At 44.4% G+C, this 27,277-nt stretch overlaps 1 protein-coding gene across 1 annotated transcript in view; it reads right to left on the minus strand.

Moving 5' to 3' along the window:
* Positions 1 to 27,277, minus strand: part of LOC126101354 (optomotor-blind protein) — a 504,344-nt gene that overhangs the window by 35,751 nt on the left and 441,316 nt on the right. The window contains exons 5-6 of the mRNA XM_049912023.1: positions 26,688 to 26,834; positions 24,505 to 24,581 (exon numbers count right to left, since the gene is read on the minus strand). Of these exons, the coding sequence (XP_049767980.1) occupies positions 24,505 to 24,581; positions 26,688 to 26,834 (224 nt within the window). The remainder of the gene's footprint in view (positions 1 to 24,504; positions 24,582 to 26,687; positions 26,835 to 27,277) is intronic.

Here is a 27,277-nt window from a genome sequence, read left to right on the forward strand (position 1 = left end):
ATAAAAACCTGAAGAAAAGATTGGGCACATGCTATGTACAGATAATTGGTGTTTATGGCGCAGAAACATAGACAGTGCGGAAAGATGAGAATCGAAGGCTGGAGACGTAGGGCGTATAAAGAAAATTAGAGGGTGCGAGTTGGGAAGTCAACGTCAGTAACGAGGAAGTGTTGAGAAGAGTCGATCAAAAAAGAAAATTGCTAGAAACTGTACGGAAAAGAAAGAAGAAATGACAAGGCCACATCTTGAGGCACCAGTGCAGATTCTAGCAAGGAAGTGAAGAGGTTGTGAAAGAGTAGGGAGGGTCGGGAGCAGAATATTCTGGCTGAGGAATAATGTGAGGGAGGAAACCGATTACTACGTGTAACAAACGAGGAAAGCACAAGAGAGGAGGAGGTGGTGACGTAGCATGAGTGTACCAATCACTAGGCAATTCAACAACTGATGGTGAGGCAGAAAAGAAGTACTGATGAAAATATCATGAAAAGATTGGTAAAACAGCATAATAAATCATATGTATCTGAAGATGAAACAAATGTCGAAACGTTTCATAGAGAGAGGGAGAGAGAGTGAGTGAATGAGAGAGGAAGAGAGAGAGACTGACTGGAAGTGATCTTTCCACAATTTGTAACGAAATTTCTGTGCATTGTTCCATTCATACGTAATATAGATTATACGTCCGTTATGGGACTCTTTGCAACGCGTTAGGGGTTTCTCAGCACGTTCTCAGTTGACTGATTTCTCCCGGAAGCGAGGGGAGAGAGCAACAAGTCGGACTCGCCGGCGTCTGTTCCGGTGCACTTTGTCGCCAATGCCAGCAACCCTCCCGGAGGCCCCTGGGCCACTTAACGCCGCCCCGCGGCGATATTGTCACACAGTGGCCAGCAACCCTTTGCCCCGTTGCCGTTGCGATATTGTCACCCCGCGGCCAGCATCCCTTCCCGCACACGCGCTTGCGGTTTCGCGCCCACTCGACGACCGCCATTGTCATCTGAGCGACGCCAATTCCTGGGGGGTTGCGCAACCCTCCTAGAGCGCTGTTTCTTTCGGGTAAGTCACCCCCTTCTCACCCGACCGCAGACCGTTCGTGGTTTTCTTTCACCGTGACCCCACCAAAGAACCGAGTTTAAAGCTTGCGTCTCAGAGGAATGAACTTTTATACACCAGCAGAACTCAGTATTTTCTTATGACATTTCATTACGTGGGATAGTTTAGATCTGGCATGTTCCACTAACCTCATACTTGAAGGGGCAATGGCGAACCTACCGTGTTTAGCTGAAATGCGTAATTTGGACATTGGTAGCAGTTACGACTAAAGAAACTGATATATCACATTCCAATGTTCCTGGGTTCTTAGTTGCAACGGAGGTGTACTCCTAAGTTTGTGTCTTAGAATTTTGTATTAATATAATACTGAATCAAAGAAGATAGTTGAAGGAAGAACGCCCGCGCCCGGGTTCCAGGGTTCGATTCCCGGCGGGGTCAGGGATTTTCTGTGCCTCGTGATGACTGGGTGTTGGGTGATGTCCTTAGGTTAGTTAGGTTTAAGTAGTTCTAAGTTCTAGGGGACTGATGACCATAGATGTTAAGTCCCATAGTGCTCAGAGCCATTTTGAACCTTATTTGAGTGAGTTAAACTCCTTTTACGCGAGCGATTTCCGTGTCTCGAATCAACTATTCGTGGTTACTTCTATTGGAGCGCCTCTGGCGTTTTAGTCTCACCTGCCATGAGTGATCGTTTACTGTCACACGGCAACGGCAAAATTTCATGTGTCATCATTGCGATATGCTGAGCAGTTTGGCAGCTCAGTGGTGAAACTGAGGTTATGAAGGACCATCGTTTTTATGAAGATATCAAAATAAAGTAACAGAGTGTAGGAACAAGAATTATGAAAGAGTTTACTGATGACAAAATCCACATTCTTAGTGGGTGTTCTTAACAAAGGTCGTGCGGCAAATTCTCCACACTCCCGATAACTAAAAGAAAAGGGAAAATGTCGTTCCAACATTTCAAAACATTTAAATTTATTTCCTCGAGAAAATATATACTTATGAACGTATCAAACAATATTCAAATGTTGAAAATAGCGTGTTTTTACTTAATCCTTTGTATCTTGTTTTCCTTCTAAGTGTCAAATAACACCGAAAATCATTATTTTCCTCGTTAAACAGATCTGACATCTTCACTGCTTAAACAATTTCCATTAAAATATATATCTACTGACATTTTTATTTATGCGTAGTGTAGGCTTTACTTTTGTACAGATACCGTAGAAAGTAAACACATTTTTGTTTTAAGATATTTCGTCTCTCTTTTGGAAGATAATTAAAAGAAAAAATTAGCAAGTATTCGAGCAACCTTCAAATGTGTCACAAAAACAAACCGAAGAACAAAATAAAGAGAAAAAGACACAAAATCCATATCTACGACAGGAGTTTGTTCGGCGAGAATAGGTTAAATTCCTATTTTAGGAGAAGAAGTGACAGGCCTCTGTTTCTGCGCATGTGGCTCCTACAGAATACCGAAGATTTCAGAGCTGAACACTCAGCACAGTTAACTGATCAGTGATGTCACTCATCCATTCGCGGTAGCGTTCTCGCTTCCCACGCCCGGGTTCCCGGGTTCGATTCCCGGCGGGGTCAGGGATTTTCTCTGCCTCGTGATGGCTGGGTGTTGTGTGCTGTCCTTAGGTTAGTTAGGTTTAAGTAATTCTAAGTTCTAGGGGACTGATAACCATAGCTGTTAAGTCCCATAGTGCTCAGAGCCATTTGAACCATCCATTCGCGAGGTGATTGGCGGCTGATTTACACGAAAGAACATGACGGCGATTCAAGAACCAGTAGTCCATTTTAGGTACAAAGTCGTTCGTGTAAAAGGGGCTTTAGGAAAGACATAGAGAGTCCAGGTCGGAGTAGGTGGATAGGTTTTAAAACTAAACTCTCTTGTGTACTACTAACTGCAGAATGGAACAATCCACTTACACAAACTTTACGGGAGTGACGAGAAAACTGCTTTACACAGAAACCATAAAGCAAAATTAGTCTATATTTTTTATAAAAATACGTTGTTGTACAGCGCTTTAGATATGTAGGATTTACCCAACATTGTGTTACCAGCAGCTTAAAAAAACGTTTTTGCGCCAGAGGTTGTTCCGTTTTTGCAATGAACAAAGGGAAATATAAATTAAGAGCCTTTTATACGCAGTATAAAAATTTATTTTACATATTTTCCTCGAACTAAACACATTTTATACATTATTACAGCACAATAACTGAATTGACTTATACGTTCTCTTTAGTTTCATCCCCCTTGGTTGTTTGATATGTGATAATTTCATTTCATAATTGCATCGTTTCTTGTGGCATGTAAATTAAACTTTCTTTCAATACCATCCATTTTTAAGATATTTGTGTATAGTTTTGCTTTGGAAACCAGTTCCTCGGGAAGCTCTACATTCGTCTGAGTATTGCTTAAATAAAGGCTATCAGATCGTCAGCCATTGCTATTTATTTTACAATGAGCTACTTGTGGTGTATCTCATCTCACTAACAAAGTAATATCGTTCCCGTTTTCTCAGTTTTTCTCCTACTTATGACAAAAGCCCTGTCATCACTATTCCCCTCTGCTGTAAGCTGTGAATTATACTTGTTCGTAAAGCCGTCTTATGACTATGGATAAGTTCCATGTCTGGTATAAACGATGTGCCCAGCCAGTTGGACTAGTGTGGTACAATAAAATTTATTTTGAAAATTCTTCCTGTAGTATCACATATCGATATCAATCTACTTGCGTATCAAGCTGGCAACGGAATACAGCAAGTTTCCGTCCAATGCCGATAGCGGTCGTGTGGGATCCAGCGAACCCAATGGAGCGCACCAGCTGAGCCACCCTCCAGCGGCTGTGGCCTGCGAGCGCCCTCTGCAACCGCAGTATAGGGCGGCCAGCGGCGGCGATTTAAACAAATCGCGCTCCGAGCCGCTTTGCAGACGGCACCGACTCCATCGTTGTTGCCATTGCAACAGCTAGAGTCTATTCTTCGTTGCATCATTTGTAAAGACTCTTTGTTCGTTTGGAGAAATACAAGTAAATCTTCTGTTTGCTGAGTTACTTGGTCACTAATCATTTCTGCTCCTGTCCGACGCACCTGCGACGACAGTTGACGCACCATTCCGTAGACCACCTGTTCTTACTGTTGTGTACAAAGTCGTACGCGACATTTCCATTCTGCCGTTAGTGATTCGGGGGGTCCATGTCGGCCGTACACTACCTGGTTAACAGGCTTGTACGTCCAGATCCTGGGAACGGGCAGCGCCTGCTTCCAGAAAGACGACGCCGGCGGCGATGGCGGAGGCGGTCAGCTTGCTCCGGGAGGTCGCCAGCCGTAACTCGCAGCAGCCGATGCCCGCCCGATAACTCGCAAAGTGGGCCAATAAAGCCGCCAGCGGGGACTGCGCCTAACAGCTTCTTCCTCCGCGGGGGACTCGTCCGACGCCGCCAGATAACGCTCATCTCGTGGGCGGAAAAAGACGGGGCTTAGCTGCCGGACCCAGCGCCGGCCCCAAGGCGCCCTATCTATGTAAATACTGCCACTGTCTAAAGCCGAAACCTGTGCGGGAAGTCAAATATACTACTGGCCATCAAAACTGCAACAGCGCGAAGGCAGCTGCAACAAACGACGAATAGGCGTGAAGTGTACTTCGCTCTGCGAACGATTAGCATTTCAGCAGAAGCACGGAAAGTTGACAGGAGTAACGCCGTCAACATTCTGTACGTTTACGTGTTCACGACAACTCTGCAGTTCAGATTTAAGTTCCTGGCAGAAGGTTCATCGAGTCGCTCTCACACCACTTCTCTACCGTTCCATTCTCGATCAGGGCGCAGGAAAAACGAACACTTCGTGTGCGAGCTCTGATTTCTATCATTTCTCCCTATATAGCGTGGCATCAACGAAGTATTTTCGAATCCGGTGGAGGAAGTTATTGATTGAAATATCGTATAAAGATCTCACCGCAATGGAAAATGCCTTACTTTCAATTATTACCACACAATTCGCTTATCATATCCGTGACACTCTCTCTTCTATTTCGCAGTTATACAAAACGATCTGCCCTTCTCTGAACTTTTTCGATATCCACCGTCAATCCTATCTGGTAAGGATCTCATGCAGCATGCCAATACTCTAGCAGAAAAGTTTTTGGCATGTATGTCCAAAGGAGCTCTGCATCGTAATTCGGAATATGGTTCAAATCGCTCTGAGGACTATGGGACTTAACTTCTGAGGTCATGAGTCCCCTAGAGCTTAGAACTACTTAAACCTACCTAACCTAAGGACATCACACACATCCATGCCCGAGGCAGGATTCGGACCTGCGACCGTAGCGGTCGGGCGGTTCCAGACTGAAGTGCCTAGAACCGCTTGGCCACTCCGGCCGGCGAAATTCGGAATAACACAGCCATGGAATCGTACTTTAGAACACCTGTTGCGTTTCCTAAGGGTTCTACCAATAAAACGCAGTTTTCCATTCGCCTTACCCACGATATTATCTACGTGAACATGAAATTTTAAGTAGTTCTTAATAGTATTCCCTAGGTATTTAGCTGAATTGATAGCGTTTAGATTTGCGCAATTTGTCGTGTAACTGAAATTTAGCGGACTCCTTTTAACACTCACGTGATTCACCTCACACTTCCCATTATTTAGAGTCGGTAACCACGTTTCCCACCCTACAGATACCTTGTGTAAATAATTCTGTAATTGGTTTCCATCTTTTGATGACTGTATCAGACGGTAGATGGCAGCATCATCAGCAAGCAGTCTAAGATGGCTACTCAGATTGCGCCCTGAATCATTTATGTAGATTAGGAAAAGCAGACGGCTTATAACGCTTACTTGCGAACGCGAGGTACCACTTCTGTTTTACTCGACGACTTTCCGTCAGTTACTAGGAAGGAAACCACGAATCCATTCGCACAATTGAGTCGATACCCCATAGGCATGCAATCATATTAGAAGCCTCTTATGAGGAACGGTATCAAAACCCTTGTGGAAACCAAAAAAAGATATGGAATCAGTTTCAGATTCCCTGTCGATAGCACTCATTACTTCTTGCGAATATAGAGTTGCTTTGTTGTACAAGAACAATATTTTCTGCATCCGTGATGACTGCGTGCCAATAGACTGTTAATTTCAAGGTAATTCATAGCATTTGAACACATCATATGTTCCAAAATCCTACTACAAATCAACTTTAGTGATATGGGCCTGTTCGGTTTCTTGAATATTGGTGTGGCCTGTGCAACTCTCCAGTCTTTTGCTACGGATCTTTCGTCGAGCGAACGTTTGTATATCATTGCTAAGCATGGAGCTATTGTAGCAGCATATTTTGAAAGTAACGTTATAAGTGTCCTGTCTGGACCGAAAGACTTGCCTTTATTAAGTTTATTTAGGTGCTTGGTAGTCTGAGAATATCTTCTTCTATATAATGCTGGCGGCAATTCTTGATTTGAATTTTGGAATATTTACTTCGGCTTCTTTGGTGTACGGAAAGAAAGCTACGCAACGAGTTTCTCATTTAGAAATAGCATGTTGGTTGTCACAAGATTCCAAACATGCACAACTGCAAGGAAAACTTGATACTTATTTATCTCTTCCGAAGTGTGCACAATACATAAAACATAAAATACCTGATTAAGGTTTTTGATAGTAATAAGAAGTAGAGAAACTAACATTCTGACGCCATAGAGCTGTCACAGAGTAGTTGCTCAATATCACAGAGGTTGGCTTAAGGAAATTGGGCTTCTACTGCTTAATAACGTAAAATATGTTTCACAATGCTCTCGTCAGATGAACAACGATAAAAAATTCTTAGAGAAGTCCACCTCAGATTAGAGTAGGTAAAACTAGTACGAATATTACAATTTTACTAACAAACACAGTTTAATACGCTACAAAAATGACGTTCAATACGCGATTGTCATTAGCCATTTTCCTTCATAAGATCGTCTCGCTTCTTAAAAATAGCTTAAAACAGAGTAAACCTTTATCTACATTTCCATGACAAGTGGAATAGTCAAACAATTAAATGAAGTAAATATTCACTATACCAACGAGGTCAAAGACCACAAGCGCACAATACAGCTTTCAAACTTAGGAATATATGGTTACAAGTGATGCTTAAGTGTTACTTATTGCTGTGTTGCAGAAATTCACTCTACTACTCAGCTTCACTGGCCAGCAGTTGTTTGTTGCAGCTCTCTACGGTACTGTGTCTTGTGCATACTTTTTCTTCTCCGAATAACTACTACAACCAACATCCATTTGAACCTAATTACGGTATTCATCCCTTGGTCTCCAGTTTTTGCTCCCCACACATTAAATTGTTTGATGGTATTGGATGCCACTGGATACACAACGTGATCAGCTATGATTCGCTTAGCCAATAATCTGGACAGCTAGCATTACATTTCTGATGCGTCAAGGCAGGCGACTATGTCTATCTTCTAGGTCTCAGTTGTGTAAAAGAAGTAACGCAAGGCTGCATGTTCCCCGTGCTATCCCTCCCAACATCTACCGGCTATATCAAAAGGCAAGTTACAAGGTGTGGTGACTGGTATATAGGTACCATGTGAATATACACTCCTGGAAATTGAAATAAGAACACCGTGAATTCATTGTCCCAGGAAGGGGAAACTTTATTGACACATTCCTGGGGTCAGATACATCACATGATCACACTGACAGAACCACAGGCACATAGACACAGGCAACAGAGCATGCACAATGTCAGCACTAGTACAGTGTATATCCACCTTTCGCAGCAATGCAGGCTGCTATTCTCCCATGGAGACGATCGTAGAGATGCTGGATGTAGTCCTGTGGAACGGCTTGCCATGCCATTTCCACCTGGCGCCTCAGTTGCACCAGCGTTCGTGCTGGACGTGCAAACCGCGTGAGACGACGCTTCATCCAGTCCCAAACATGCTCAATGGGGGACAGATCCGGAGATCTTGCTGGCCAGGGTAGGTGACTTACCCCTTCTAGAACACGTTGGGTGGCACGGGATACATGCGGACGTGCATTGTCCTGTTGGAACAGCAAGTTCCCTTGCCGGTCTAGGAATGGTAGAACGATGGATTCGATGACGGTTTGGTTGTACCGTGCACTATTCAGTGTCCCCTCGACGATCACCAGTGGTGTACGGCCAGTGTAGGAGATCGCTCCCCACACCATGATGCCGGGTGTTGGCCCTGTGTGCCTCGGTCGTATGCAGTCCTGATTGTGGCGCTCACCTGCACGGCGCCAAACACGCATACGACCATCATTGGCACCAAGGCAGAAGCGACTCTCATCGCTGAAGACGACACGTCTCCATTCGTCCCTCCATTCACGCCTGTCGCGACACCACTGGAGGCGGGCTGCACGATGTTGGGGCGTGAGCGGAAGACGGCCTAACGGTGTGCGGGACCGTAGCCCAGCTTCATGGAGACGGTTGCGAATGGTCCTCGCCGATACCCCAGGAGCAACAGTGTCCCTAATTTGCTGGGAAGTGGCGGTGCGGTCCCCTACGGCACTGCGTAGGATCCTACGGTCTTGGCGTGCATCCGTGCGTCGCTGCGGTCCGGTCCCAGGTCGACGGGCACGTGCACCTTCCGCCGACCACTGGCGACAACATCGATGTACTGTGGAGACCTCACGCCCCACGTGTTGAGCAATTCGGCGGTACGTCCACCCGGCCTCCCGCATGCCCACTATACGCCCTCGCTCAAAGTCCGTCAACTGCACATACGGTTCACGTCCACGCTGTCGCGGCATGCTACCAGTGTTAAAGACTGCGATGGAGCTCCGTATGCCACGGCAAACTGGCTGACACTGACGGCGGCGGTGCACAAATGCTGCGCAGCTAGCGCCATTCGACGGCCAACACCGCGGTTCCTGGTGTGTCCGCTGTGCCGTGCGTGTGATCATTGCTTGTACAGCCCTCTCGCAGTGTCCGGAGCAAGTATGGTGGGTCTGACACACCGGTGTCAATGTGTTCTTTTTTCCATTTCCAGGAGTGTATTTTGCTATCAAACGTATGTTCCAAAACGTTTCGTTTGCGACCTAGCGTCACCGACATGTAGAGAAGGAGGCACGAAGTTTGGACCACACAAGATAGATAATGAGTAAAGGAGGCAATGTACGTTACTGTCAGTAAACACCAGTTTAATCCACTTACAGGAAGTTTTCAATATGACCGACACTAGCTAAGATACATTTTGTGTATCGTCCGACGATATTTGCAGAAACATTTACCCCTCGTCGCTCAGCAGATGTGACACAAATGGATTTTCAGTTCTAGTGTACATGAAAACCCTGATGTACGAGAAGCCCGTGCAGTCACCACAATCTTGTGGCTCGAAGACAAGTGGCAGCCGGAGTCATCCATGATATCTCAGAAGTCTCTCCAACATTCTGGCAAGGCATAATGAGGCGACAGCAAAAATGTATTGCAGTTTGTGGCTGTCATATTGAGCACGCTGTGTTTACTGACAGTAATATTTAGTGTGTCCCCTGCTGTTTGCCTAGCCTGTGTGGACCAATCTGCCTACTTCCTCCTCCACATTTCAGAAACAGTAATGCGCAAACGGAACGTTCTCAGAATTAAGCTTACTAGCATAATACGCTGACGAGTTACCCATCTACCAACCACCACGCCTTGCAACATACCTTTTGATACATAATGTATGTAGAGAGTTGTCGAATGTTGATTTCTACATCTGCATCTACACAGATACTCTGCAAATCTCATTTAAGTGTCTGGAAGAGGGTTCATCGAACCACCTTCACAATTCTCTATTATTCCAATCTGGAACAGAGTGAAAAAAAAAACCATTTTTCTGCGCGAGCTCTGATTTCCCTTATTTTCTTATGATGATCATTTCTCCCTATGTAGGTCGGCATCAACAAAATATTTTCGCATTCGGAGGAGAAAGTTGGTGGTTGGAATTTAGTGAGAAGATTACTCCACAACGAAAAACTCCTTTGTTTTATGATTTACATCCCAAATTCTGTATCATTTCAGTGATACTCTCTACCCTATTTCACGATAATACAAAACTTACTGCCTTTCTTTGAACTTTTTCGATGTATTCCATCAATATTGTCCGACAAGGATCCCACACTGCGCAACAGTATTCTAAAAGAGGACGGACAAGAGTAGTGTAGGAAGTCTCTTTATTAGGTCTGTTACGTTTCCGAAGTGTCCTGCCAATAAAACGCAGTCTTTGGTTAGCCTTCCCAACAACATTTTCTATGCGTTCCTCCCAATTTAAGTTGTTCGTAATTGTAATTCCTAGGTATTTAGTTGAATTTACGGCCTTCACATTTGACTGATTTAACATGTAACCGAAGTTTAACGGATTCCTTTTAGCTCTCATGAGGATGACCTCAAACTTTTCGTTATTGCCAATTTTCGGGCCATACATTTATCTTTTCTGAATCACCGGCACGCTCTCCAGACCTTTAACCCACAGCAAACATCCGACCTCGGGCTACCGAGAGATTGGCACGGCATCTCTCGCCAGCCACTAAGATTGATAAACACTAGCATGTAACTGAATCCGCATGGTATGACGTACATCTATATCAGGCTCCTAGGTCAGTTCTACCAGATGCCTGACGGGCTCAAACTGTTGATGTTGCCATAGGCGCCAGCGCTTTGAAGTTCGCAAGTTGCAAAACCCCAAATCAACTCTAAATGCAATCCGTCTTACTAACCTATGTGTGTACAGAAAGTGAAAAAAATGGTTCAAATGGCTCTGAGCACTATGGGACTTATCATCTATGGTCATCAGTCCCCTAGAACTTAGAACTACTTAAACCTAACTAACCTAAGGACATCACACAACACCCAGTCATCACGAGGCAGAGAAAATCCCTGACCCCGCCGGGAATCGAACCCGGGAACCCGGGCGCGGGAAGCGAGAACGCTACTGCACGACCACGAGCTGCGGACACAGCAAGTGAAATTTCGCTATTTGCTACCCTTTCAGGTGTTACAATTTCAACGGAAACTACCAACAGCGCTATAAGCACTGCGTATTGCATTAGCCACTGGCACAGTCTTGTGATCAAAGACTACGCAAGACGTTCTTCCCTCTCAGTGCCAGTCCATTTACTCCCCAGGAAACCATTAGTATGTCACTGTGACGGTTTTAGCCGCACTCACGGAAGTGTTACAACAGACAGGAGAGTGCCGTCCGGCCATCTCCGCCGACCGAGTAGTGACAGCAGCGAGATGTACAGTGCCGTATGTGGCGGGCTCGCGCTATCTCCAGCCCACATATGCCGGCCGTCGCTGTCGGCGACGGCGGAAGTTCGGAGCGCTCCGCGCCGGAAGCGCGTGTCGTCCGTGCGGTACGGCCAGATGTCTGATAGCAGCCGTCCTCCGGCCACCTGTGCCGCCGCCGCCGTCCCCGCGGTCGGTCCTGATCACACAGTCCGCGCAGCGCGCTGCTCCACAGACGTCAGCTGCCTGCCTTACATACTGGGCTTTTTGTCTCCCCGCGTGCCGCCCTCCAACTGTGACAGCCTCGCTATTTCTGCTGCCCGGATCGTCAGTACGACCTCCTAACGGTGTCATGCCCTTAACGTGCATAGCTACTAAACCCAAATAATTTATGGGTGTGAGGTCCGCCAGTTATGCAAAACACTGTTTGTCTCAGTACCAAAACATGTTTCGGCACCACTGTGCCATCATCAGTGGGTTTTCGTTTTTATTTATTCTGCAATGTGAACATTTTTGTTAAATGATTATAAAATTATGCGCATTTTTACCTCAAACAACAGATCATTTCTTTTTGTAAATACCTTTACATTTGGTGTGCATGATCTTTCTGGATCATTTTTGTGTTAATTACTACAGGTAGCTTGTCATCTGCCACCAAACGATGTTGATGAGAAAGTTTTTTGCTGGGAGTTAACCCATCTTCTAGAATATAATTTAGTTTTTCGCGATGTTTTCGGTCCTATTTTCGTATTTACTTACGTTCTCGTGCGGCAAGCGCTTCCATTCTCCACGTCATGCTGAGATGATGTGGAGAATGGAAGCGCTTGCCACACGAAAACGTAAGTAAACACGAAATTCGTTTGGTTGCAGATGACAAGCTACCTGTAGTAATTAACACAAAATTGATCCAGAAAGTTCATGCACACTAAATGTAAAGGTATGTACAAAAAAATGATGTGTTGTTTGAAGTAAAAATGCACATAATTTTATAATCATTTAACAAAAATGTTCACATTGCAGAATAAATAAAAACTAAAACCCACTGATGAAGGCACAGTGGTGCCGAAACGTGTTTGGGTACTGAGAAAAACGGTGTTTTGCATAACTGGCGCACCCCACATCCAAAAATTTTTAATTGCAAACACGGGCAGTACAAGGAGCTGCAAATCGAAAGATGGCCAAATAATTTACTTTCCACGCAGTTTTTCTCCTCTGCTGCTTCCAGTGGCGCTTAACTACACTCCAAAACAAAATTAAAAGATCACTTTTTCGGAACTCCGTAATTTTCTCCCATTGCAACGCATAAGTTTGAAATTTGGCTCAAAGATGTCTAGAGCCTTCCTCTTTAATGGTACAAAAGCGTGGCGCCCTGCACCGTCATCCTCGGGCTCAAAGGCGTTTCAAGAATGCAGTTGTCCACACAAGCGACAAAAAGGCTGCAGCTCAAAAGTTCACGTGACTTGTAAGGTGGGTTGACGGTGTCAAATTGACACCACCATCCACTCGCAGTTGTTTTCTTACTCACTATTTGTCTAATCCCGGTAGCTGAATGGTGAGCGTGGTTGTCTAATCCTCTGGGCCCGGGTTCGATTCCCGGCTGGGACGGGGAATTTTCTCCGCCCAGGGACTGGGTGTTGTACTGTCCTCACGATCATCCTCTCATCCTCATCGACTGCAGGTCGCCGAAGTGGCGTCAAATTGAAAGACCGGCACCCGGCGAACGGTCTGCCCGACGGGGTGCCCTAGCCATATGATTAAATAAACAAGCTCTCTCTTTCAGCCCAGTTCATCAATATTATCTCTTTCTGTCCCTCTGTCATTGTCTCATCTATACCAGCGACAGTTTTCTTCGACGTGTCATACTACTAAAATTTCCTCTCACCGTCACTGTCTCCCTCTTGCTTTCTCTTACAGTTAATATCTCATCCTTAATTTCTTCCGGTTGCTGTCTCTTCTCACTGTCATTATCTGTCCCCTCCTCGTTGTCATTGTCATACATTTTGTCTGTCACTATCAATGGCTCCCACTCACTTTCACTTCCTCTTTAATCTCCCCCACCCCTCCCCCTTGGTACTGTCTCCTTCACTATTTTCCTGGCACTGTTCTGTAACTGTAAATTATGTTCACTCCCATTGTGCCCCTCTTTGTCTCACACTGTCATTGTCCCTTCGCTCTTTCTATGACACAACCACTGTCTACTATCTTCCAATACTTGTAATTTTTCCGTCTCTTTGTCACTGCCACTGGCACACACCCATACACTATATTCCACTTCTACATAAGTCTGCTTTTCAGAAGTACAGATGCACAAACGTCTTACTTATGCCCGATCAGTTCTTGTTTCGTGCGCGTTAACTACATGTAGCATCTCCCAAAAATGGTTTTTCAGTTCAATTAATTGGTGTGTAATCGGGCTTGAAGCAGAGGTTATACAGGGTATCAGAGTGTAGGCTGCAGGCAGGTGCAGCAGCGTACGCACCGCGGAAGCATAGGAAAGGTGGAGGGGAGGGGGCGTGAGCGTCGCGTGAGCTGCGCCAGAGGAACTGCCCCGTGCGTCACGGCCGGTGCTGGCGTAGTTTGGTCACACGGCGCGGCGGGCATACATCATCAAAGGGGATTCCGGCGCTGGCAGCCGTGTGCAGCGGAAGTTGCCAAAAGCGCCGCCAGTCGCGAGCTATTCGCAGCTGGCCGTCGCGGGCGGACGTCACGCCGGTTATCGGGAACCGGGCAGGAGGGTGGGAGGAGCGAGGGGAATAGCCGGCCACGCCGCGTGAAAGTGGCGGCGCGCATCGGCAATCAGCCGCGCCACGCGCGTGTGGCCCCAGCCGACGACGGCGGCCGAGGCGACGCCGCCAGGAATGCGGCTGCGGAGCTTCTGCGAAATGCGCCGTCGACGGCAGCGCCGCAGCAGGCGGATCTACAGTGCTCAGCCGGTACACTGTGCGGTTACGGCTATTCACAGCCGCCGAGCACCACTCATCTCTCATCACCTTTTCCTTTTCGGTGGTGGTGTACGAGAAGACCACCTCTACGTCTCTGTATCAGCTCTAGTCTGGCCAGTGACATCTTTGTGGGTAACACACGTAATGTAAGAGCAGTTCCGCTACAGTATCAGTTATGAATGACGACCTGTGTCCTGCATCACGATGAGTGCCAGTTCTGGATCTTAAATTAAGCCCTATGTTACGCCACTACTAGAGTTGTGAAACTACCGTAGCCTACCGTAGACTTTATAAGTAAGCGTAGACTACGGTAGCTTTCCTAGTGTCCTTGGAGAGTTAACATCGTAACCGCATAACCTGTATGTTAGGTGAGTTGCATACCTATCGAGCGTTACCTCATATCGATCTCTTTGTCTGTATATGCCATCTGCGTCTTACGAGATTCTCCTAGAAGCCGGAAGTGGTGAGCTGTCTAGAAACTGAGTGAGCATAAATGAAGGGCCGTGTAACCTTTGGAACATTTTCGTTCTTCGTTGTTATCTTCCTGCCGGTTACTTAAAAATAAATAGTATTTATAGCAAAATTGAAATTATCAATGTTTAATTCAGGTTTACTTCCAAAATTGATTTTTTCTTGAAAGAGGAATTTTGTAGTAAAATGAAAACACTGCCTATCAGCGTAGCTCGCCTGCACTGTATGCCTGACTGCCACTGTATGCCTGACATGCGCGCACCCCGAGGTGCTGACTTCGCCTCTTCTGTGACCACTCTCCAGCCTGCACTGGTGGCCGTTCCTTACTGCCACAAGCTGAACCAAGCGAACACTGCCGCCCAGGATCAACACGCGCCATTGGAGCACTGAACTGCTGTCATATTCCTGGCCTTGGCCGTCAGTATTTTATCTTGCTAGAAGCTCGCCTTGATGCAGCTTGATACACGTGCAGTAGCACATGGTACAAAAGTGGAGTGCGGTACAAGCAGCAGGTGGTACAGTGTGTACTATTCGCGTGGGAGAGTCCGCCACTTGTACTGAACTTGCTTCTGATTGGTCGGAACATTCAGGTGTTAGGCGCCAAACCGCCTAACTTCTCTTATTAATTATTTATAAACTTTTCATTTTATTTAACTCACTTTTCAGTATGACAATCTCTCATGGTTACCCTACGAGTCTACCATTATTGTTTATTAAATGTGACTGATTTTCAGAAATATAAGAGTAATAATATTACAAACGAAGTGCTTCGGACACGTTCGGGACGCTTTGGCGTGCCTGCGAGACGAAGTAGTTCGGCTGCGCTAGTCACTCTGTTTTGGGTGTTCCTCAGAGCCGGACTTGTATCTCTGCTTCGGACGGACATGTCGTACTCTATACCCGAAGTTGTCTGAAAAGTTACCGTACTGTTAAGGAAGCTATGTTGAGTGTTGTAGAAGACAGTGTAAAAAGTGATATTTTAAAATATACACAAACACGATATACTAATGAGAGGTGTTGTCTACCATGGTTGTCAGTACTACAGATCCTTCCCTGTGTATATACAGAGACTAACCTGGGCAAGTGGCATCCCACAAAAAAAGCACAAACTCATGTTCAAGTTCTAGATGACAGCATAGCAGTCTCCGCCTAAGAAGATCCCACGACGGACAAGCTGTCTTCTGCGCTGAGGACACAACATTAGAAGACGACAAGTTGGTGGAAAGAACAGTTAGGGACTCTTATTCAATCTCTACAGCTTCCAGATCTGACTTCCAACACGGCAACGTATAATTTTATAGTACAACGGCTGAATGAATTCTGCTAAGTAGAACATATCGTTATTTTCACTGCATTTATGGTCCCATTACGGCTGAGGAACTAGTTTTCTGGACTTGCTGCCCTGTCTACCATCGTGCAACATCAGTGTGACCTGCTACAAGGTCTGCAACACTCGGGCCACATGACCCCGCTGTACCTCAGAAGTCATAGGTCATCCTCATACCATGTCGAAAGTATATCTGCAGACATACTTCTTAAAAGGATCCAGTTACCATTTGAAAAAACTGTAAAAGACAGTAGCATAATTTTGGATGAGCGTCTAAAGTGGGAAAACCTAACTGATGCAAAGTGCAGGAAATCTCTCTTAGCCTACATGAAATTCAAAAATTCAGAAAAATGTTTCCAACTCACATTAAAGAAAAATTAGTCCAGTGTTTAGACCTATGAAATCCACTGTACTGTGAAGCAGTTGAGCACGGTAGATGTAGCTAGCCATGAACCCATGCATACTATAAGTCACTACTTTGACCACGTCACTCCTTCCTATGCTCGACCAAGGTGTATCACCTTCCTGAGACAGAAGTTACGGTTGTGGGATTATGTCAGCCGGCTATACCTTAATCCGAACTGCGACGCTGCTAGGAGGTTTATGTCCACACTACCCTAGTTGCTCCAAAGAAGGCACTAAAGCCTTTCCGATATAGTACAATTGGGCAAAATTGTAATCTGACCCGAATGATACTGGTTTGTTACGCAGTCTGTCTTTTGCTACACGAAGCACCATGGCTTCCGAAGTGCAAATGTAGAAGTTGTAGATTCATATAATGTATGTCGTATCCTTTCTGCAATATAATTTGAAATACAAGGCGTCTCAAGTGCGACGCAAACGCTGTATCATGCGCTGGACGGGAACCGACACGCCCGTACACGGCTTCAAGTTATCACATGATGCACCGGCCCTTTGCTCGGATAGTACGGAAGGCGGCATTATCTGCATGACGTGGAAAGTGGAGTGTGATGTCCATTTGGTCCAAAAAGAATTGTAGGGCCGATCTCTTCCCTCCAAACCATAACCTCCCATAGCCAGGTGAGCAATTTACTGCAAGCCTTTCTTCAGAGAACTTACAGCTAACGAAAGGACCTACTGTTGTTGCCACGCAGGACAGAGCAACACCAAGGCGTGTATGACCCTCTTGTGAAGTGCAAGCAGCAGCAGCAGCAGGTATTCGTGCGAGCCAGTGAGGCCGCCGACTGGAGCACCAGCCAGCTAGCGAGCGCGGCCGGAAGCCCATCTGGAAACCCTCCCGATGCGGCCGCAGCGTCGGCTTCTGTGCGCGCAGCGCTCCCTAATGACATTACTGGCTTACAGCTGTTGCGCTTGATTGAAACACGACTGCACCAGTTGCACAGACCGTCCGGCCTCGAGCGGCGCTAGCACTCTGCGGGCCTCCGGGCTACCACCATTCTCATTTTCCAAGGAAAGTCATTACACTGCACCGCTTCCAAAAAATTAAGAAAAGGAAAAGCCCATCCCTCCATGAACAGTTTACACTGCTCCGCTTCAAAACAAGTAACAAAGAGAAAAGCCCATCCCTCCATGAACAGTAACTCATTTTGTTAATATTCTTCCTCAGTTGCTACTTCGATTACATTTATCATGCATATATAAAAATACTGTCTTTTGCAAGTGAATGTTTCTTTCGTTTTTGTTTTAGCCAAACACGTTTCGCTTGTCCATATCAGGCATCGTCAGTGGTCTATAAAATACAGAAAATTATCTATTTACAAACGTGAGGTCAAATGAAGCTAATTTGCATCAAGGCCAGGATTCAAACCCCGGTCTTCTGCTCACTAAGCCCGGTCTTGGTACTAATTTTAGTTCGTCGCTTCAGTCTGCATCCATACATCACAGGTGTCTGAGACTTGGAAAGGTATATGGAACCATAGTTCCATTTGATTAAAAGACCTATGCCTGGGTTTCAGGCAGAATCCTCCTTTTAGTTCGGCGGAGAGGAGCTATTAATATAGCTGGAGAGTTTAGGAGAAATACCAAGTGGGCTGAGTTGTGAATGAGAATTCGGAGGCGTGCTATGGTAGCCCATGCGTTTGTGCAAAGCCACTGTGCCAGGGTGGTAAAGTGGTTAACGCTTCTACCTAGTGATCAGGATACGCAGGTTTGAATCCCACCCATGGTACAAATTTTCAGACGTCGCTTCAGTTTGCACACATAAATATGTGGTTGTGATTTATCACTTACCCTTGTTTTCCTATCCTTTTTATGTGTTCCTTGACTCTTTTGTAAACACTGGATTCACACATTACAGGTCTCGAGTTGGTAGTAGATCACACTGATACATTTCATAGCACATAGCACTTCCTGTTGCACACTCCACTTGTTGTAGGGTTGATTGAAGAATCATGGGAGCTGGAGGGGAGTGGGGGTGGAAGCTCTCTCTCTCTCTCTCTCTCTCTCTCTCTCTCTCTCTCTGTCTGTGTGTGTGTGTGTGTGTGTGTGTGTGTGTGTGTGTGTGTGTGTCTCAACTTTCATTTCATTACCTTTTTTTTATTGAATTAGTATTTTTTTTAATTTTTTGGCAAGCTACAGGTATCAAAATAAAATAAATATGGAATTACATAGTTTTCTTCTTACTGTATACCACTGATGATGCCTATCACGAACAAGCGAAACATGGATGATTAAAAACAAAAGGATTCAGCTACAAAACACAGAATTTTTCTCATAAAAAAATGAAAAGTCTCTTTTTACTAGTTATGAAATGTATGTGATACTTGCTGCTTTGCAGCTGTTAAGTACTGAATGGAACGCATTATTTATAGGCACAGCGACAGCTGATACCCGAATTACATTTATTTGACAGCCAGCGTATGTTTGTTTTATAGCAAGTTTCGGTTTTTCAGACAATCTTCAAGTGCTAACTGCACCATAGTGGACGCATGTTGACATTACGATTTTCAAACTTGATACGACCCTTTAGGCTTCGCCGGCGGATATGTTCAGTGCACGGCTTTCGCTTCCGCCACAGGATCGTGTTTTGAATGTTCTACAATATTTGCAGGAGGCAACTGTGATTTTGGCTAACGATGCCGAACAGTTCCCTCTAGGAAATATTATGGAATGGACAAAACGTAATTCTGTGGCTGAAACGAGAGGCATATATTTTCAGACATGTTTGCTAAATTTATCTGTATCAAAAGGTATTTAAAATCCTGTCTGAACAGAAACCTCCCATTATATATCGTTTGCAACTGTGGAACATTACTGTGCTAGCCTATTCTTATTAGCGAATTACGTTTTATCTCTCCTCATATACGTTAGTCGACACCACGCTGGAGCATAGGTTTTATTTCAAATGATACTGAACTTTTGTTTTATTAGTTATATATTTCGATCTGACGATCGCATTAGTCCAAGTATAGTTATAAATGAAAATACGTCAAGCGATCTAGATAGCTTCATTTTAGGGATTTTATTAATATACTAGGCACTTCATTTCTCGATTACTATTTGTTCTAGCTAAGCATGTGTCAACGTTTGTAACGATGGAGTATAGTGTAAAGTAACAAAATTACTACTTGAAATGATTCAGAAATTTACGTGCCTAGTAGTACGCTCATACAGAGAAGACTGTTGCTTAAATTATAAAGATACTGTGTTGAAACAATACGGTATCGGTTTTCTGCAAACGTTCATCTTCCATTCTATGTTAGTGAAAGCCAAGAGAGTTTCATAAGGTCTTAGTGTGATATCTGTTCACATATGCGTTTGTCGTCCTCGTCTTGTACGTCAAAACAAGAGGGGTTGTTTTTCAGATTTTCTGATTTCCTTACTTCTGATATTTGGTGTGCTGGGAACCTCACGAAGTCTAATATGAGTATGTGATAGTTGCGATAAACGTCGAAACTATTTTGTAACTGTGAAAACAGGGACGTATATAGGGCGATTCTGAAAGGACTTTACAACTTTACTTACGTACAGAATTTTGTTCAGAAGGCTTATAGAGGTGACATCTTGTAGCATAATACTGCAAGTATCATCCCATACATTCACTTTCACTTCTACTGTAAGTTTCATTGTGGCTGAATATGACTGTCATAGGTCATATAAGAAATGCCCCATCCGAAGTTAATTTTTTGTCACACTTTACCCATCATATCCTGTGTAGTCTGCCATTTTGATTTTCAACTTCCTGTACTTCCTAGTAACGGAATTCGGTACTACAACAAGAAATGAATAAAATTTTTGCTACAAGATGGCACCTTAACCACATGTTCTAGTCATCTCAATAAAATTCTATACGTAAGAGAAGTTGTTAAGTCGTTTTATAATCAGCCAATATAGTCTTCACTCCTGCGTCTTTGACGATATCTTGGAAAAACTTAAAGTGTTTCGCTGTGATAAACGTCCTAAGTTCTTAAGCTGGACTTCTGTCGGAGAGCTTCCATCGTCAAACCTCCTTCGTCACACCTTATACCTATAATCACTCTGCTAAACACACTATCTGACTGTCTAAAACTGCATAAAAAATTACTTTTCCTTTCAGAAAACTTCAGTTTCCTTGACATATCGCCTTGAAAGCTGTGGCCTCGTTTCAACAACATTTAGATACCCGTTTTTCTACAGGAAACATATTTTGCAAATTCTTATCGTTATGCAAATGTGCAATACGGGCACATAAGTTTAAGTTCGATACCTTTATCTTTCAGCCGTTTTCAAGCGTTTGACCGTGGCCTCTTTCTTACGTAATATCTTGCACGTCCATCCGGTTGGAATAAAAGTGTAACACTGCACAAATTCGGAGGAGGCAGAAGCTCTAAGTAACCACGAGACTATTATAACGTGGTAAAGACCAAACATCAAGAAACTGGTGGGGCATTTTCTTAGCAACGTCCGTCCGTTCTCAAGTGACCAGCGATGGTACGCCCCAGTTAGCACTACGTTCAACCTCTCTTACTCTGGGCATAACACACCTTTATGTAAAATGTCAGTTCTGCTCCAAACCTCGGTCGCGTCACTTCCTTTTGTAATACTTTCTTCGTATACGCTACAATTTATTGCTCATAGTTTCAAAATGGTTAATAAGAACAATCTTATTTTGCCTTATACTGTAACGGTGGCACAACCATAATTTTAACGCTGAACGGAGAACTGTTCTTGGCATTAAGGACTGCCGGGCGTGGGAAGGCTTTCGGTACACTTCAGCACCATCATTTAACGAGCAATACTGGTGACTGGATTTAGGACTTTCTTTCATCAACATCTACATCTTCGTGAATAGTCTGCAAATCACACTTAAGTCCTAGCAGAGTGTACTTCGAACCACCTTTACAATAAATCTCTATTATTCCAATCTCGAACAGCGCGTAAAAAACGAACACATGTCTCTTTCCGTGAGACCTCTGATTTCCCTTATTTTATCATGATGATCGTTTCTCCCTATTTAGGTCGGCGTCAACAAAAAATTTTCGCATTTCGAGGAGAAAGTTGGAGGTTGAAATTTCATGATAATCCTATCATGTCAGTGACACTTTCTCCTCTGTTTCGCGATGATAAAAAACGTGCTGCTCTTCTTTGAACTTTCACGATGTACTCCGTTAATCCCATCTGGTAAGGATCCCAGACCACGCGGCAGTACTCCGAAATACGACGGACAATCGTAGCGTAAGGAGTCTCTTTAGAAGATCTGTTACATTTTCTATGAGTTCTCTAAATAAAACGCAGTCTTTGGTTGCTTCCCCACAACATTTTCTATGTGTTCTTTCCAATTTAAGTTGCTCAGATTTGACTGATCTATCGTATAACCGAAGTTTAACGGAATCCTTTTAACACGCATGTAGATGTCCTCACACTTTTCATTATTTAAGATCAATTGCCAATTTTCGTACCATTCAGATATCTTTTCTAAATAGTTTTACAATTTATTTATGTTTTGATGACTTTACTATATGGTAAACGACAGCAACAGCTGCAAATAACCGAAGACGGCTGCTCAGATTGTCTCCTAAACCGTTGATATAGATAAGGAACGGCAGATATCTGTTTGGTTTTACTCATGACTTTCCGTGAGTTACTACGACCTGTGACCTCTCTGACAGGAAATCACGAATCCAGTCGCATAACTGAGACGATCTTCCACTAGAACGCATTTCCACTACAAGCCACTTGTGTCGTACAGTGTCAACGGCCTTTTGGAAATCTAGAGATACGGAATCATTTTGAAATCCCTTGTCAACTGCGTTCAACACTTCGTGTACGTAAAGAACTAGTAATGTTTAGCAAGAACGATGTTTTCTAAATCCGTGTTGACTATGTGTCAGCAGACCGTTCTTTGGTTCAAATGGCTCTGAGCACTATGGGACTAAACTGCTGTGGTCATAAGTCCCCTAGAACTTAGAACTACTTAAACCTAACTAACCTAAGGACATCACACACATCCATGCCCGAGGCAGGATTCGAACATGCGACCGTAGCGGTCCTGCGGTTCCAGACTGTAGCGCCTTTAACCGCTTGGCCACTCCGGCCGGCCAGATCGTTCTCTTCGAGATAATTCGTAATGTTCAAACATAATATGTGTTGCAAAATTCTTCTGCATATCAACGTTAATTAAATGGGCTTGAAATTTGGTGGATTGCTCCTACTACCTTTCCTGAATATTGGTGTGACCTCTAAGAGATAGAACTCAATAAGGTAGTATCAACGGGACAAAATTAACAGATGTAAAGGTAGTTTCTGGAGTGAAACTTCCTGGCAGATTAAAATCGTGTGCCCGACCGAGACTCGAACTCGGGACCTTTGCCTTTCGCGAGCAAGTGCTCTACCAACTGAGCTACCGAAGCACGACTCACGCCCGGTACTCACAGCTTTACTTCTGCCAATACCTCGTCTCCTACCTTCCAAACTTTACAGAAGCTCTCCTGCGAACCTTGCAGAACTAGCACTCCTGAAAGAAAGGATATTGCGGAGACATGGCTTAGCCACAGCCTGGGGATGTTTCCAGAATGAGATTTTCACTCTGCAGCGGAGTGTGCGCTGATATGAAACTTCCTGGCAGATTAAAACCGTGTGCCCGACCGAGACTCGAACTCGGGATCTTTGCCTTTCGCGGGCAAGTGCTCTACCAACTGAGCTACCGAAGCACGACTCACGACTGAGTACTGAGTACCGGGCATGAGTCGTGCTTCGGTAGCTCAGTTGGTAGAGCACTTGCCCGCGAAAGCCAAAGGTCCCGAGTTCGAGTCTCGGTCGGGCACACGGTTTTAATCTGCCAGGAAGTTTCATATCAGCGCACACTCCGCTGCAGAGTGAAGATCTCATTCTGGAGTTTCTGGAGTACCCCAAGGGAGTGTTATATTGATATGAGTGAGGGACGCTTACCAGGTAGTACTACTAGAAGAGACAAAAAGACCCAACGAAGAGCGGAAAATACCGTCACGGGATCGTTTGGTCGGAGCTAGAGGAGTATTATAGAGGTGGTGAACAAATGTCAGTGGCAGTCGTTACAAGAAAGACGTCGTGTAACACGGAGAGGGTTGTAACTGAAGTTTCGAGAGCGTTCGTTTCAACAATAATCGGGTAACATATTATTTCCTCCGACACATGTGTCGCAAAATGCAGAAGGTGGCTTGAGGAATGCAGGTGAAGATGAATGTGAAACCTAAAAGTCATGATATGCGAACATAGGGCACAACCCGTTATTACTACTTTGGAGATAAAACCGCTTCGGCAGTAAGTATTTTACTCATGAGCATGAACGGTTTCGCAGCATTTTAGCTGCATCAACAGGAGCAATAAAATCAAGTTATGTGCTGATCAGAAAAGAGAACAGGATGAGCCAGCGTTCACAGTCAGCAATTTTTCGCTGTGCAGAGGACGCCAGTTATAACATACACAGTGAAAAATTGCTACGGAAGCTGGGTCATCGCATTCGCTTTTCTGATCAGAACATGACTTGATTTTACGGCGCCTGATGATGCAGCTAGAACGCTGCGAAACCGTTCACCCTTATAAATAAAATACTCACAGCTGAATTCATTCGATTATCAAAATGATATATCCTGGCTGCCCTGACTACGAAGTCTTCTGTCCTTATTACTACTTTTCTTCGAGGGCAATAACTGTCTCTCTTGGACAGATACACATGATGAGTTTAAGAATTTGAGCGTCCTTGCGGTAAAAACGACGCCCCCGAAACAGTGTAACAGTTATTAATGAAGCCTCAACTGACTGTAAAGAATCACACGGGATAGAGAAACAGTGTTTCGCTTTACTGCCAGGAACAGCGAATTTATGTATCGACTTTGTACCACAGCAGAAGCGAAGGTTTGTAACTCAACAGCAGTAAATCCAGTACACCGCCAGAAAACGCAGGAACTCAAATCCACATTATTCTACACATTGTTGATACTGTATTTTCTTTCGAAGGAAATTATATTATGTTGCCACTGATAATCTCAGCTATTTGCTACTCAAGCGTGTTGAGTGACAAGACGGTGAAACATTTGCGTGTCTAGAGGAGATACTCACTTCTTCTCACGCTTGCCGGCCCCCGTATCGCGGAAGCCCTTGGCGAAGGGGTTGTTGTCGATCTTCAACTGCGTGATCTGCGAACATAACAAGCAACACACACACGTTAGCGCTCGTACAGGCGGTTGCGGGAGGATCGAACTAACGTCAGACGATAGACACACTGATCTGACAATAACTATTTTCGACAACCTTTTTCATCAGCAACAATGCAACCACAAATTCATCTCGAAATGATTGATGAACAATACAAGACCTTATCCAGGAGAAGCTCTTAGGATTTTTTTTTGTCTCATTTTGTATACGAGGACCTTTCGAAAAGGAATGACATTGTTGCATTTGTGTATGACGAAAATGTTTAGTTTCGTACAAACTTGGGCTTATCGTAGACTTCCAAGTCGACATTATTTATATGGCGACACCCACGTAAACGATTTTTTTTTAAACAGTGTTCCTTATCTCTGTTTGGCCAAGATCATAACAGCCTTCCTTAGAAAGCCATGCCAATATTTACTTCACGAGCTTTTACGGAAATAAGTATGCAGTGTGCAGCATGAGGTCCGTGATTCGATTAGGTGGATCGCTGACGCGACTCTACGAACCAATAACTAACCAGAACGTTATTTAGGCAGAAAAATCAGGTTATACGATGCTGTTTGGAAACGCCTTCAGTTTCTTCTTCCATATAAGTGAAACACTACAGTATATTAACTCGATAGAAACGATTTTACTTTTGCCAATAAAAAGAAAAAGAGGCCCATAACTTTTGTGCAACTTCGTCCACAGCACATATGTTCTCGGGGCGAATCACGTTCAAAAACAGCTCGTTCCGTTGCTCCGAATCGAAAATACGGGATTTGTACCAATTTACGCATCTGTTGACGTGGAAACTTTCCTCACCAATGAGGAATCACACGGTTTAACAGCGCTTTTGCTGCTCCAGCGTAAGATTTCCAAACTCACACCATTTCGTACGGTTAATTTCTTCCACTTCATGTCTAGACTAATCATATCATCTGTCGCGTAAAATATTGGCCTACTATTATCTGAATACAAAACTGTGAACTATGGAGGACAACAGATATATCTGGGCTTGAAAGGATCACTGTCGGTTTAGTTCCTTATTTTTAATGATTCGTAATATTTTAATCCATATACCTACTTCTTCTCACATCGCCTGTTAAACTTTTTGAATCGAGAATTTATCATCTTGGTACGAGCGCTTGTGCAAAAATGAGCAAAATTGAAAATAAAATTGAATAAAGTCTGGAAACCACAACACACTCTGGACTTCAACTGGGAACGTATATTTCATAGTGACTTATTTGATACAGACACACACAGATAACGTTCTCTTTCACTTAGAACAATAAAAGTAGAACATAAAAGCAATATTCTAATGAAGTCGTCTTGAGTGTTAGGACATGTCATTAATGAAAGACTAACACAACTACAAAAGCGTCATTTCGACCGTCTTTGCTGTGGTCCTCTTCATGGACATGTAACTGTTTAATAGCATTTTATTGAAATTCATGACATGTATTCGCAGTTGCGAATATGGACAACCACCAGCTGTGTAACACAATGCTGACAATGTAATTTCGTACCGGACCGGGACTCGAACCCGAATTTCCCGCTCATCGAATACGGTCGCCTTATCATTAGACTATCCGAACACGACTCACAGACAGGCCAAAACTTGCCATATATTGTCAACCATGTGGCTAGAGCCTGCACTCGTACATTTATTAAGTGCATTCCCGTATAGGGGAGACATTTTAATTGAAAGTGGTTCGCCCAGTGTCGGCGGATAAATGCGGTATTGTAATGTCTGTATTGTTCAGAAGTACGATGGAATGCTCCTTCAAACATGCACGCATGCATGCATGTCCGAAGAAGCGTCATATCGTACTTCTGAACAACACAGGCACTACTATATCGTTTTTATTCAAATTGACACTGGTCTTGGAAACCTAGGCAGTTACAAGCAAATGTGATGGAAAGGGTGGGATTAAGGAAAAAATGAATGAAAGAAAGAAAGTGACCATAAAAAGCAACGGAGCTCCAGTGTCAGAGGAGGTCTGAGGAACGACACTGGAAGTAGTGAGAAGCGAGGGGTATTTTCTACAGCGACTCTAGGAACAGGGAGCGACATGACGGAAAGCAAAACACACTTTGCTCACCTTTTCGTTCTGGTAGGCGGTGACGGCGATGAATTCGGTCTCCTTGAAGACGTAGGTGCGGAACGTGGAGTAGGGCAGCTTGAGGATGTCGTTGGCCCGTACGAGGTGGAAGCGCGGCTGGTACTTGTGCATCGAGTTGAGGATGGTCTGCAACAGACACAGGTGCGCGTGCAGCAGTACGTTGTTCGGGTCTGCTTATCCCTCCATCTCTCCACACAGGAAGGCACGGCGGAAGACGGGATGAGAGGCGGGAATTTGGGGTTCCTGGAACCAGCGGGTTCCAGCGGCACAGCTAATACTCGACTCGCCACAGACCGGTCTCTCGGCGACTCATATGCTCTAATTATCGCCCCTCGCGCCACGAGAATACCTAAATTGTCTTCTCTCTGTGACTGAACACTATTCATCTGTCTGAGAAACGGTGCACTGTGGCTTGTTGACTTGATGTAACATTTCGTCGAACACTCACCATCAAACGAACCATTCAGGACGTCAGAAGTTTCTAGAGTAGACTTCCTAACATTTGGAAATTAGAGTTGAACTCTCGAAACTAGATATGTCTTAAATAAATGATTCAATGGATGCTGCTT

The sequence above is a fragment of the Schistocerca cancellata genome, chromosome 9, assembly GCF_023864275.1.
Source record: "Schistocerca cancellata isolate TAMUIC-IGC-003103 chromosome 9, iqSchCanc2.1, whole genome shotgun sequence".
NCBI lineage: Eukaryota > Metazoa > Arthropoda > Insecta > Orthoptera > Acrididae > Schistocerca > Schistocerca cancellata.